The 14,765-nt window shown below is 34.5% G+C and overlaps 1 protein-coding gene across 3 annotated transcripts in view; it reads right to left on the bottom strand.

Annotated features, from left to right (window-relative positions):
- Positions 1-1,198: 1,198 nt before the first annotated feature.
- FAR1 (fatty acyl-CoA reductase 1) overlaps positions 1,199-14,765 on the bottom strand; it is a 75,188-nt gene continuing 61,621 nt past the window's right edge. For all 3 annotated transcript variants that reach the window (XM_082627919.1, XM_082627920.1, XM_082627921.1), the window contains 3 exons: positions 10,024-10,153; positions 7,513-7,640; positions 1,199-4,940 (listed from right to left, as the gene is read on the bottom strand). In XM_082627919.1, coding sequence (XP_082484045.1) covers positions 4,778-4,940; positions 7,513-7,640; positions 10,024-10,153 — 421 coding nt within the window. In that variant the 3' untranslated portion in view covers positions 1,199-4,777. The remainder of the gene's footprint in view (positions 4,941-7,512; positions 7,641-10,023; positions 10,154-14,765) is intronic.

The following is a 14,765-nucleotide window of genomic DNA, read 5'->3' as shown; positions in this document are numbered from 1 at the left end:
CTTTTGACCTAGACTCACCTGAGTTCAAACCTTGGCTCTGCCACTAGCAGTGTAACATGGATAAATTACTAACGTTACACACCTTAGTTACCACACCTATAAAACATGGGTAACAGAGGTGCCCTTCTCAAAGGGTTGCTGTAAGGCACAAATGGGTTAATACATGTAAAATGCTTAGAGTAGTGCCTGGCACATAGTGAGTGCTCAACAAGTGTTCACTAATGTTATTTCTACAGTGTAAAAGGTGCGAGCTTGTTTTCCTCTCAACAACCAGAAATCAACAACCCAGTTCGGGAAAATGACAAACCTGTGAAAGATGTAACATAAAGCAGAGAAGTAGGTATTATATGTCAAAAAATTAAGTACTGATGAAATAAATATATATTCTCCTGGGATGACTATTTTAAATAAAATCCATTCATCTGTATGTTTAGGTTCAGGTGTGTTTGTTAAAAAATAAAACAAAAAAAGCAGCTCTAGTACTAGGGTAGAGTCATATGAGATTATCTTTGTAGTTCAAAGACCATCAAGTATTAGCATTTTTATGTGTTTCAACCTAACACTTTCTAGTTACACTTTGCTCTCAAAAACTGCAGATAAGCTTTCCACAGATATATGTGAGACAGAGAGAAAGAGAGAAAGAGAATTAGGTTTTCTGTATAACAGCAGAAAATAAAGGAATTCTGCCTCCAAAGCATCTTTGGAGGACACCTAATTCAACCCCATAGAAAAACAAAGTCAAATGTCTAGGAGAGAATCTCAAAGTAATTATTTTGAAGAGAATAATGAGGTATGCTTATATATTTTAATGAATTCAGAAAAATCTCCACTGCCTCTCATCTTTTTTTAAAATTTCTTGGCTGCGCCACGCAGCATGTAGGATCTTAGTTCCCTGACCAGGGATCGAACCTACACCCACTGCATCCCTGCATTGGAAGTGTGGAGTCTTAACCACTGGACTGCCAGGGAAGTCCCTGCCTCTCTTCATCTTGTATAAAAGTATAGGTACTATATGTGATCTGTGACAAAGGAAGGGAGGGAGGGAGGGAAAGAAAGGGAGAAAGAAAAGAAAGAAAATGACAATTATAGCCTTATTTGCCCACCATAAAGATATTAAACTCATATTTATCACTTTACATTTTTCTATATAAATGTATTTTTATAGCCATCAACTTGCAAAGGAGCACGTCAAACTTAATGTTACTCAAAGTTTTCTTTAATAAAGAAAAATCAAAGGAATAATTTAACAAATATGCTCAAATGACAAAGATGATTTGTTTAGGAATCTTAAGGGTAGCAGAGATGTGTGCTAAGAGAGTATCATCATAAAAAAAAGGCATTCATTCATTCTATGACTTGAAAATGTCTCAAGATAAAAATACTAATTCAATAAGAAAATATTTCATATTTCTTTTATCACAGAGACTGTAAATTTAATTAACTCATTTCTCTATCAAGTTATGCAGTATACCTTCCTTTCTTTAGCTTCTCATGCAGAAGATTAGGGAGTTTTTCTCAAAATAGAGCAAGTCAGTGCTAATATTTTCAAGTCACAGCTTGGAGTCAGCCTAGAAGAGCTTGGCTAGGAAGGACATTTATACTCATCTATACCCCAGCCTGATATCAGCTCTCTCCTTCTTTAGTTACCCTCTATTACTAATGAATGATTCCTTATACTTACTCAATAGACAAATTACAACAAATGTATTTATAAATTAATATAGTATCATTCAATGTGGAGGAGAGGAGCTGGAGCCTAATGACACCCTGGCACTGTTTTTAGAAAAACCACCTCATTCCAGCTAATAAATAAAAATAATACTTTAACAAAAAGTATTCATCCTGCCCATATGCTTCCCCTAAAATTCTGTGTAAGAGACTTAGAATTCAATAAAATTAGGATATAAAAAGTAATGAGTACACCTTTAAAAAGGTAAGAAGTATAAATGAGAACTGTTTCCTGTAATCCTAACCCACATTACCTCATGAGTAATTTTCAGGACAATTATTGTAAAAATACAATAAATACTATAATGGAAATATAGGGATTCATTTATTACTTTTTGGTTTACAAACAAAGGCACCCAATAATGCTTCTATTTATTTCTTATAAAAGACTATCGATTTACATTTAAAACAAAAAGCAAAAAACCCTGAAACAGTTCCTACAGACAAGCACAAAAAAGGGAGAGAAGATCTTTCCTCCCTGCTTCCAAGCTTTATTACACAGATTCAGAAAATATTTTATACCACCCTTAAGTCAAAGAATGTATTGCCATGCTTCTCTGTGTTGAGTTCTTGAACATATTAATGTTGCCAAGTCAAGTTTAAATATAGTTATAATGACTTCATGACTGACAAATGCATATGTCAGAATTATAACAATCAAGGGTGAATAGGGGGAAAAAAACCCAATGTTTAAAAAGCAGCTTTATCAAATGAGTTAAATGAAATATTAGATTTATTTAACAGGCTATCCTGTTAAAATTTGAGTTTGTGTGTAAAACACAATCAGAAAGAACTAAAAACCATGTCTAGCAAATGACATAAATACAAATGATTTCCAAAATCTTTGTTTGAGTTAAGCTTAAAGTCAAGTTGGTGAGGATTAACAACCTATATACTTTTTATACTAATTTTAGAACTTTAAGTTCCAGAATGACATATTAATTTATTCATTAGCTTTCTTTTGACAAAAGAATTCTAAACACACAAAATTAATGCAGTGGCCTCAGCACCCTCCCAGTTTTCATTCCTTTAAGTTAGATTACAAGAACAATGACAGAGTTCAGAGACATACACCTTCCATGTACTTCACACACCTGCCGAAGTTGTACCTGATTCTTTTGCAAGACACAAAGACAATTCATCTGATTCTAAGTATATTCAGCAGATGTGTAAAAATCATACAAATGTTAGCAACACATTATGGAAATGTATTTGGAGAGATGGAGTACTCAATGTATAGAGCATCTATAGTTAACTTTGTGGGCCACTTCAAATCAAAGGCATCATCATTTACTCCATTTTTAGACACTGCCATGGTCTCTCACACCTTACACAAGGTATGGTCCTAAACCAGAGACTTTAGTATCATTGTAAAGAATACATATGTATTTATATTTATATACATATTTCTTTTAAAATAATGTTTTAAAAGGTTTACTACAGAAAATCTGGCTTCAACATGTAAGCATTTTCCTTTTCAAGATTATACACCTGCATGGAAGAAGGTGGTTTCCTTTACATTTAGTTTTTTCACAATAACAAAATAAACTTCTTATACATTGCAATTAAATTGATGAAGAAAATTAAGATGTAAAGTTCTATGTAACTTTTTGTATTGTGAACTGACTTCATTAAACATATTCAAGATACACTGTTAATGATTTAAATATAGTACAACTTGATCAGCTAAATTAGAACATGTTATGCTGATATGTTAAAGCAAATGTGTTATAACAGTAAGGAGAGTTACCTACTATTAAGATTTAAAGGGGATTATAATGTATCATTAAAATATACATCGATTTTCTTGCTATTACTTGTTTCTATAATGAATTCCTTTCTAAAAGCTAAAACCACATGCAGAAAAAAATAAATGATATCTTTAAACTCATTCAACAGTTTGCTACTTTATGTGGTATGTAAATAAAGTTCTTTAATTTTATACACATACATTTTATGTATTATTTTGTTTTTCTGGAAGAAATTCAGCTCTCAAGGTCAAAAATTAGTATGTGTTTACACACATGAGAACATTTTCTTAATGCTATGACTACCTGCAAATACATTCTTCCATAGTAATGTACTTTTAGTTTTCATTGGAAAGACAGTATAAGCCTTTTAAAGTCCTATTAATAAAATTTATAAAGGGCAGAGAGCACAAGTATGGTGAATTCCTCCCTGAACCCACACCTGCTTGTCAAAGTCTCAAGTAATCATCCAGCTTCAAAATATGAACAAAATGTCACGGAACGGATTTTCATTTGGTCATAATGTGGTCAAGAAAAATGTATTCCTATTCTTTTTGATACTAACGGTCTCACTGAATTTTCATTTTCCTTCTAAAAACACATAGCATATGTTGACATGGATTCTCAAACTCATTTAAATCCAGTAGGGCCTCTATAATAATATATGGCCTTCTGATTATGAAAGCAGCTGACTGCTTATAGAAAAATGATATGCATCAGACCTCTAATCAGAGAAAGAAAAATGAGAACGTGTCTCTCATGTCTGAGACCACTCAGTAACTTACAGGATGAGGTGAAAATAGTTTGACTGTAATTTTAACAAAACTAAAACCCACTTGAATTGATGAAAAAAAATCAAACACTGAAGAATCAAATATCTACCACTTAGCTAGTATTCCTGTCCAAATAAATGTTTTCCACTGCACTAAATATTATAATTAGAAAATCACTGTATGTTAAGGCATATTTTAATTAATATGTTCCAGAATTGCACAGTTATACTGGTCAGTGTTCCTATTTCCCCACTCCTACCCTCACCCAACCCCTTTTCCCCAGGGATCAAAATGTTAAGTCATGGTTTTGGTGGCTATTATAGATTTGAGTTGGCATACCACAGTGTATTCACTAGGTTTTTATGAGCATACATTAAAATGTTACATAAAATATACCATAATTTACTCCACACTCTGAGTTAAGATGGTTTAATGTCTTGACAAAAGGTGAAATGACTTAAGTACATTTTATATTTTGTGCATTTAGACCACCATATGCATAGATGTTCTAATGCTAAATTCTTGTCTTCAGTATCTCATAGTGCTGGATGCTCGGAAGTAAGACAGAAACTTGTAACACAGACTAACCACGAAGTACCAGATGTTTCTTGCCATTTGTGATCTTGCGATAAAAATGCGCCAAATCAGGATCACGAGGATAGTATTGAAACCGTAACGTATGTTCCTCAACCTGAAAAGCAAATCAAGAAATGTACTGGATACTATTTTCTAGAATAGAATATTGTTGGACAGCAGGTAATTCATGCTCAGTTTTAATCTAATCAAAGTTCAAATCCATATTAAGCTGCAACTTATTTAAAAACTAACTAGAAGGGACTTCCCTGGTGGTACAGTGGTTAAGAATCCACCTGCTGACGCAGGGGACATGGGTTCGAGACCTGGTCCGGGAAGATCCCACATGCCGCAGAGCAACTAAGCCCATGTGCCACAACTACTGAGCCTGCGCTCTAGAGCCCGTGAGCCACAACTACTGAGCCTGTGTGCCACAACTACTGAAGCCCGTGTGCCTAGAGCCAGTGCTCCACAGCAAGAGGAGCCATCTCAATGAGAAGCTTGCGCACCGCAATGAAGAGTAGCCCCCGCTCTCCACAACTAGAGAAAGTCCACTCACAGCAACTAAGAACCAACGCAGCCAAAAGTAAATAAATGAATCTATTAAAAAAAAAAACCAACTAACTAGAAGTCCTTAAATTAGAAAGTTAGCAAACATCAAACAAACCTGACTGTGCACATTCTGGACAAGAGTCCATCAAACAATGCATTACCTCTATTAACAATGAATAATGCAAAGTTTTTTTATAACAGTACATTTGGGATGCAAATTTATTTATTTAACAAGTATTATTTAGCATCCTTCTGTATGCCCTATACTGTGCTAGTCAGCAAGTACATTAGTAGCTAAAATAGACACATCTCTTGCACTTCGGAGCTTCCTATCTAATCTAAAAAGGTAGATTCATCATATACATCATCCTACAGACAAAATAAACAGTTTTTGGACATCTTTAGCTGCTTACAAGTTGTCAGACAAGTGAATTTACTCCTTCAGTCACAGGATCAAAAGCCAACTGGACGGGCTTCCCTGGTGGGGCAGTGGTTGAGAGTCCGCCTGCCGATGCAGAGGACACGGGTTCGTGCCCCGGTGCGGGAGGATCCCACGTGCCGCGGAGCGGCTGGGCCCGTGAGCCGTGGCGGCTTAGCCTGTGGGTCCGGAGCCTGTGCTCCGCAACGGGAGAGGCCACAGCAGTGAGAGGCCCGCGTACCACAAAAAAAAAAAAAAAGCCAACTGGACAAGTCCTCATTCATGAATGAAACATGGCACTTGCCCTAAATAGGAAGACCCTCCTATTCTCAAAGAGCAACATGCACATTATCTTGCTCATGTTTCAAAACATTTTTGATGTTTTTTAATGGTGTTAGAAAGGAATATAAATCCTTTAGATATGCAACACTGTTACATAAATTCCATTAACTTCAACAGGCAGTGAAAGATATAGGACTACAGTTGATCCTTGAACAAAGTGGGGGTTAGGGCATCGACCCTCTAACAATCCAAGTATAACTTCACAGTCAGCCCTTCTTACCCGAATTTCTGCATCAGTGATTCAACCAACTTCATATTGTGTAGTAATATAGTATGTATTTATAGAAAAAAATCTACATGTTTCAATAAATGGACCCACGCAGTTCAAACCCATGTTGTTCAAGGGTTAACCGTACAACACACGAACAATGGGTGTAGACAAAAGAGCTTTGAATTAGGAGTCAAAGATCAGTATTCTAGTTTGCCCTGCCACTTAACACAATACGACCTTGTCAAACACAACTTTCCTAAGTCTCCATTTCCTCATCTATACAACTAGCTGCCCTATAAATTCTCAAAGAGTTGAAAGGACAAGAATAATAATGTGAAACCTTTGAAAACTGTTATAAAACTTGTATTAAAAAATTACTATGGGGGCTTCCCTGGTGGCACGGTGGTTGAGAGTCCACCTGCCGATGCAGGGGACACGGGTTCGTGCCCCGGTCCGGGAAGATCCCACATGCCGTGGAGCGGCTGGGCCGGTGAGCCATGGCTGCTGAGCCTGCACGTCTGGAGCCTGTGCTCCACAACGGGAGAGGCCACAACAGTGAGAGGCCCGCATACCGCAAAAATAAATAAATAAATAAATAAATTACTATGAATAAAAGAGATTACTATTAAAACTAACTGCATCTCTGAATAATGGATTAATAGTAATTTTTCCTTTTCTATTTTCTGAGTTTTTTTTAACAATTAGTATGTATTACTTTTATAAGAGACTAAGGGAATAATTACAACTATTTTATAAACAAGGAAAAAAGTTCTATAGTAAATAATGTATTATTATACCTCTTTTCCTCTTCTAAAGATGTATTTAAATAGGGTAAAAGAAACTTTACATTACCCCCTGTTTAAAATATATTTTTATTTTCTCCTAATATCTTTACTTCTTCACTAGCAATAAAGGAAGATAAAAGTGATATTTAAAACTAAATTCCACCTGACTTTATTACTAATGGACAGTATAATCTGATGAAAATAGTAAGGTTCAACAATCATAGGCTAAATTAATACTACCATAGTTACAGCCCAAAAGCAACCACTTTTCTTAAATATTGATACAATATATTATTAGCGGTATCTCAATTTATCAGCTTAGAAAAAACTGTAATATTTCATAAGGAAGACAAGATGAAATCAAACCCATATAAAAACGTACTTGTTCAGATGTTTTCTAGCTGCAGGGAGGCCAGACATTTCTTCATTCAATACATATTTCTTAGTTCCCATACAGTAGTTCTCTATATATTCTGCCCAATGTAACTGTCGTACATCAATATTAAAAGTCTACATAAACAAAAAAATTATTGGTTACTTTCTTGGATAATTTTTTTCACAACCAGTCAAAAATTCACACTTTTTCTAAAGGCTACTTCGACATGACATGATTACAAAACATTTACTATATTAATTTTTTAAATGTTACTGCTATTCACAAAAAAATTCTTATTCCTATTTCATATTGTCCATTAAACAAAGAAACATTTGAGAAGATAATCTGAAAACATGTCAGCTTTTAAAGAGGAGTACATGAAGAAGCCTGCACCATTAAAAATAAATAAATAAATAAACCAACAAAATCCCATTGTCCAAATAGACCTAAGAATTCCTTTTATACATGTATCAATACACCTGTTTCCAGTTTCCTTCTGTCTACACTATCTCTTCTTTTTGAACATCCTGCATATCACGCAGATTAATTTTCCTAGAGAAATAGTACTGACATCAAGAGATAGAATATGTTATGAAAGCTGGCTTAGGAATTTAGATAATTGTAAGTAGGCCATTTGATGAAAAGGGTAGATAAACCTGGAAAAGAAAGCCTTATAAAAATGCTATTTCATGACAAAATAAGAGGGCTATACACTGCTCAGTGCTCCTCCACACACAATCAGGTAATTTTTCTGGCGTAATAAATTATTCACAATTCAATTTACTATCATTTCTGAAAATAGCAAGTTCTAGGCCAAAAATAGTAAAGCTACCATAAATAAATCATTAAAGTACCAGTGCACTGAAATGGAGACTTAAGATATGAGATATTATGAGAAGGTCACACATATGTGCAACTGGATTCCCATACGAAGAGTGAAAAACAATAGAACAGAAGCAGTATCTGAAAAGACAATGGCTGGAAATTTTCCAAAAATGGTGAGACACCAAGCCAAAGATTCAAAACACACATATACCACATATACACATATATATCTACACATATTAGAGTAAAACTACTGAAAGTCAAAGAAAAAATTTTTTTTAAAAACCAGAGAAGGCACTGTGGATTACCTCCAAAGAAACATTAGTCTGACCAACTGACTTCTGAAAAGAAGCAATGGAAGCTGAAAGACTATGAGAAGATGTCTTCCAAGTGCTCAAAGAAAGCTGCTATCGTAGAATTCTATACCAGTATAAATATCTTTGAAAAATAAAATATTCCCAGAAGAATAAAAACTGATACAAACTGACATCAATAGAAGACACACACTAGAAGAAGTATACTAATGGGTACTCTTTAGGCAGAATGAAAATGATTCCAGATTGAAGTCTGGAATCATTAGAGGAGGATGGAGGATGGAGGAAGAAATAAGAGCAGTAAAAGGACAATTATGCCAGTAAATCTATATGAATACTAATTGACTAGACTACAACAGGAACGATTGTGAGGCACATAACATAAATACAGAATTAAAAAACATAACAACATAGCAGATAGGTGTTACCCTTTGCATTATCCAAGAAAAGGTAGAAGTATCAATATTATATTAGACCTTGCTAAATTAAGAAAGGATACTGTAAAGCAGCTGCAAATTAGACTGGCTTTTCAACACCAAGAATATAAGACAAATATAAAAAGAAAGTTGTCTTTAATGTGCTGAAATCATGCAACATAATCACAAACTGAGAATTCACTACCAACATACCTACAACTCAAAACATATTCTTGTATTCTGGATATATTTCAAGCAGAAAAAAAATGACCCTAAAGAGAAGATCTGATAGCAAAGACACTAGTAAATATATAGTTAAATCTAAGTAAAACTGAACAAAATAATCATTTCTAATTATTAGGTTTAAGTAGAGAACTAAAGTAACATATAACCATATAAGTTAATGAGGATGGTAATCAGAGCTAAAACATTTTATGGTCCTAAATATCATTAAGGAAGAGGCTATACAAATTGTTCAATTTAGACTTTGTTAAGTATGCATGTTCAAATATCTAAGGTAACCTTAAAAAGAAAATACAGAGTTTAAGTTTCAAACTAACAGAGAGCAAAATGTGGAATGGCAAAAAGTAAAAGAGTATACAAAAGCAATTTCTGAGAGAAGGTTTTCCTTAAAACTTAAAGAAAACAGAGTGTTTTGGGGGAAAATGCATAAAGAAGTCAAAATTCTCTTTGAATCTGACATTAAAGAGAAAAAGAGAATCAACATGTCAATCATGCTTTGAAAATACCTCTGCTAGTCTCATACTTACATTAGAAATTCTAGGATAAAGCAACTTTATCACCACCAATTATGACTGAAGCTTTAATGGGAGACTATAAATAGATCAACTTTCTTATTATATAATGGTTGGGGAAAATACTCAATTATTTCTCGGGTTGCTAATTAGCATACTCCAATTAGTATGCTACTTGTTTTCTAATATAAAACAGAAAATACTTGCCTTTTTATCTTCTGGGTTTAGTTGATTCATTAACATATTGACATTGTCAGTATTCCAAACCCAAGAATTACTTGTGAAATATTCAAGAAACACCATAGCTTTGTGAAGACGAGTTATTGTCTTCATCATCCTGTATTATAAGAAAAATTGAGATTCATAATTTGCATAGATAGGGAAAAAAATCTCATCACCACCCAGGGTACCAGTTTCTATTTTGAGACATTAACAATAAAATTGTAACACGTAATTCAATAAGTGTACCAAACCACCAGGAAATAAGAATATTTCTGCATCTTAGAAGAACATTTTATAAATCCAAAATGCATTTAATACAGGAGCAGTAAGTTTAAGCAGCAGTAAATGAATTTAATACTGCCTAAAGAGAGTTCTGCTGATATATGAAATTAATTTTCAAAGGAAATGCAATACTTCAAGGTCAAATTTTCTACATACAATACTAAGCAAATAAATGGATTCAATTAGTATTCCTTTCCTTTTTGTTCCTTAAGCCACATTTTAGTTCAGCTGCATTTTACTAAGATTATCTGTGAATTCCTAACATACTGTTCCATTATAATCTCAACTCTTCAGCATCATGGAAGCAAAGTATACAGAAATATTCATTTGCCATTTAGTCAACTCTCTCTATATATTTTAAATAACTTTCTCTTGAACACTAATGGGTACTGTGATTGTCTGGACGTGCCATGAAATCAATGACTCATGTTGACAGCTTTCTGAAATAGATATTCAAGATATTCACTCATCTTCCCAAGTCCCCAATATCCATCCTTATAGAAATAAGGGAGTTCAATACTTTTTTTGTTTCTTTTTAGAAGGGTGAAGGGCTTTAATCTTTAAATTTGTCATTTTATATATCATGGCTCACTATAAGTCATTGATATCGTAACACTAACCAGAAAAGCAACATCTATACAATAATAATTACCTATGGTAAGTAGAGAAATGGAAGAAAGAACTTTTTGAAAGAAAACACACACCAAAAATTCCTAACCTCTGGTAAACAGAAAAATTACGTGTGAAGTAATACTTAAAAAGAATTCTATTTATAGTCCCACAATAAGGATTAGCATTATATGCAGTTTAGAAGTCCCAAAATTAGGGGCTTCAGAAACGGGGGAAATAGGAGAAAATTAGAACATTAGAAATGGGGGGGAAATCAAAACAGTAACATTAGCTAAGAAATTCTGATGACATATACATTTAGAAAGAAACCCTAAATTCAGAATACTGAAAGAAAATGAGGCAACATGGACTATGTAAAGAAAAACTGTAATTCATGCAAGGAAGCAATTCCAAAATAAAACCTCCATTAAACACAAAAAGAATCATTGAGCATCAAAGGCTAAATCTGGACAGGAATAGTTCAAATAGAAAGTACTTGAAGGGAAAAAAAAACAAGACATGCTGCTTTTAGAAAAGAGATAAGGCAATTTTTTTCTAGAAAACAACAAAAAGATTTAACAGATTTGTAATTAATACCCACTATCACAGCCAGTATACTACACTTGAATCACACATATACACATATTTGGCTAATGTGATTTTCCAACATACATCTTACTAAAAAGTTTTTCTTCCTAACTCCTTTTTCACTGACAATTCTCACTTAGTCTTATTTTCAGATTCATTCAAGTGACAGAATTACCCTAAAACCAATCACTGATTCAGCCATAATTACAATAAAAAATTGGAGGGGGAGAAGGAAATTTGAAAGGTCATATATGTGTGAAGTTCACAGAATACTTATCAAGCAATAAAACTCTGGATTGAATACTATGGGGGATAAAAAGAAACTTAAAACTTTGCACCATCAATCTTTGGTTAAACATGCTGTAAGAGCAGATGCCTGGGACTACACTGCCATGTATGTTCTGAGTATTTATTCTTTATTACAGCAACCTGTAAAAAATAATCACAATCTTTTAGAGGCGGGCAAGATCTTAATGGTCATCTAGTCCAGGGTTTCTCAACCTCAGCACTATAGACATCTTAGGGCAGATAATTATTTGTGGTAGGGGGCTGTCCTGTGCACTCTACCCACTAGATGCTAGCAGCACCCATCCCCCAGTTGTGATAACTAAAAACATCTCCAAAAATTGTCCAATGTCCCTTGAGGGAGGCAAAATTGTCCTCCACTGAGAATCACAAAGATAAAAAATATCAGATTCAGAGAAGTTAAGCTGGAGAAAGTTAAGCTAAATAATAAAAAAAAACAAGACAATGGAAATATTTTTTTAAATACCATTTTAAGAGTGATGAAATATCTACTACATTTCAAGAGCTAGAGTAAATAATTTATACTGCTTCTACATGTGATAATATCATGCATTCTAGTCCCCAGTGACTATTAATCAGTAATCCATATGATGTGTATAATTTTTAAATTATGTCAAGATATACAGTAAGTCAGATTTTTATCTAGCTGGTACTCAGAATAATGTAAATGAGTAAACTGGACACCACGAATGACATGACTGACATTAGTTTAATGCAGAAGTAGGCATTATATTAAGGCCCCAATATAAGGTATAGAGGCCAGTACCTTGCTCAGTAAATATCTGAACAAATTAAATAATATAAATGATATATTTATATTTGTAAATATGTAATTTATATTACATATAAATTAATATAAAGTTACTATATTTATATTTAACATTTATAATATTGCCTAAATAAAAAACCTTTATGTCTCTTGTTGCTTTTACAATATAGGCTCCCAAAGCATTCCTGCTTTGATACTTAGGAAGCCTTGTACAGGACAAACCTCAGGTAAGAAGATTCTTTATTTGATGCTTCCTATTTGTTGCAAATTTTAATTTCCAAAGGTGGCTGTAAATATTATCTCCCATCTTACATGTTCACCTATAATATCACCTTAATTATCACCCCATTAAGAGGTGAAGGTAACTTATACAAAAAGAATGAGGTGGAAGTGACACTGTGTGACTTCCGTGGGGAGGTAAGAAAAAGTGATGTAGCTTTCTGCCTTGCTCACTGGAATACTCACCCTTGAAGCCTTCAGAGGTCATGTATGCTGTCCAACTCCCCCTGAGGCTGCCAGGCTGTGAGGAGGCCCAAATTAGTCCACGTGTAGAGACCACACTGAGAGGCTCTGAGACTATATGAAGAGAGAAAGATGCCTAGCCACCCAGCTGCTCTGTACCCTTTCTCTCCTTTACCATTCCTACAGTGTACCTGCTCCAGCCCCTGTGACTGCAACCACTTGAAAGATCCTGAGAAAAAAACCACCCCATCAAAGGCTTCTAGAATTTCTGACCCACAGAAATCATGAGCAATAAATGATTACTGTTTTAAGATACTAAGTTTGATGTCAATTAGATCTCAATTTTTTTAAAAAAAGAAAGATACTAAATTTGAAAGATTTGCTATGCAGCACAAATAATGGGAACTGAAAGATTTGTTATGCAGCACAAATAATGGGAACAGATATCAGTACTGGGAGTGAGGGACTGCTATAATAAAAATCTAAAACATGCAGTACTGACTTTAGGATTAGGGGGCAGACAGAAACTGGAAAGCCCTTGAAACCACTGCTAAAACCTGGAAGGACCAAGAGTGTTAGTGGAAAAACTAAAAGGGCTCTAAGGAAACTGTTGGTGAGAGTTTCAAGGTAAATGAGGAAAATAATGTTGGAAGTTAAAAGAACAAAACTGTCACCTGTGGTCACATGGAAAATAGAAAATGTTATCTAATAAACTCGATGATCTAGCTAAGATTTCCTCAAAGAGGACAAAGATGATCTTAAAAAATGAACTATCTGTTTGGGTGCAATTTGGAAGGAATGTAAAATTCCAGCCAGGAATTCTTTAAGAAACATCTTCTGGGGATAGATCAAATCCAGAATGTAAATATAAGATTCTTTGTTAGGACCTCAGAAAGATTTAAGGTAGTATACTTCATAGAACCTTTCAGACAAACAAAAGTTTCACTCTAGATGTTAAAGACATGTCTTAGATAAGCTCTATTGTTTAAGAGGCAGGATGTAAGAGTCTAAGGATCTAAGATCCAAGAGTGCTATCCCACAGCAACCTCATAAGGAACCCAAGATAGAGAAGGGTATGTCTCAAAAAGATACGTGGGCTTTGGTCTAATGGAGTGGATTGTTTTAAAATAGATACATGGGAAACCCACACAGTTTTAAAAGGAATCCTATCAGTTTACACTTAAAAGGACAGAGACAGTACCAAATGAAAAGAGGCCTCTGGATCAAGGGCCAGCAAACCAGAGCTTAGGGGCCAAATCCACCTGTTTTTGTAAAAAAAGTCTGATTGGAACACAGTCATGCTTATTCATTTACATATTGCCTAAGGCTGCAGAATTGAGTAGTTACAAGGTGGAAGCTACATTTAACAGCAGAGTTAAGTAGTTACAACAGAATCCATGGCTCACAAAGGCTAAAATATTTACTATATGGCCCTTTACAGAAAGTTTGCCAATCCCTGCCCTGAAGATTCCCAACTTTTTACAGGCAGGAAGTAGGGTAGGAAGGCTATTCAGTTGCAAACACAGGCCATTTTTTTTACGGGAATAGAAGGATGACTCAGAGGGGAGAGCCAAAAGCCTCAGAAAACCACCAGGGAGTGGGAATGAACCCTAACTAAGAAACCATCAAACAGGACCCTGCTGGAATGCAGAACTGTTATGGACCAGTGATTGCTGCATGCCTCTCTTTTTCTCTCTTTCGAACAAGACTG

This window comes from Mesoplodon mirus, assembly GCF_964341445.2.
Source record: "Mesoplodon mirus genome assembly, chromosome: 7".
Lineage (NCBI taxonomy): Eukaryota > Metazoa > Chordata > Mammalia > Artiodactyla > Ziphiidae > Mesoplodon > Mesoplodon mirus.
This window is presented reverse-complemented; position numbering and strand designations above follow the sequence as displayed.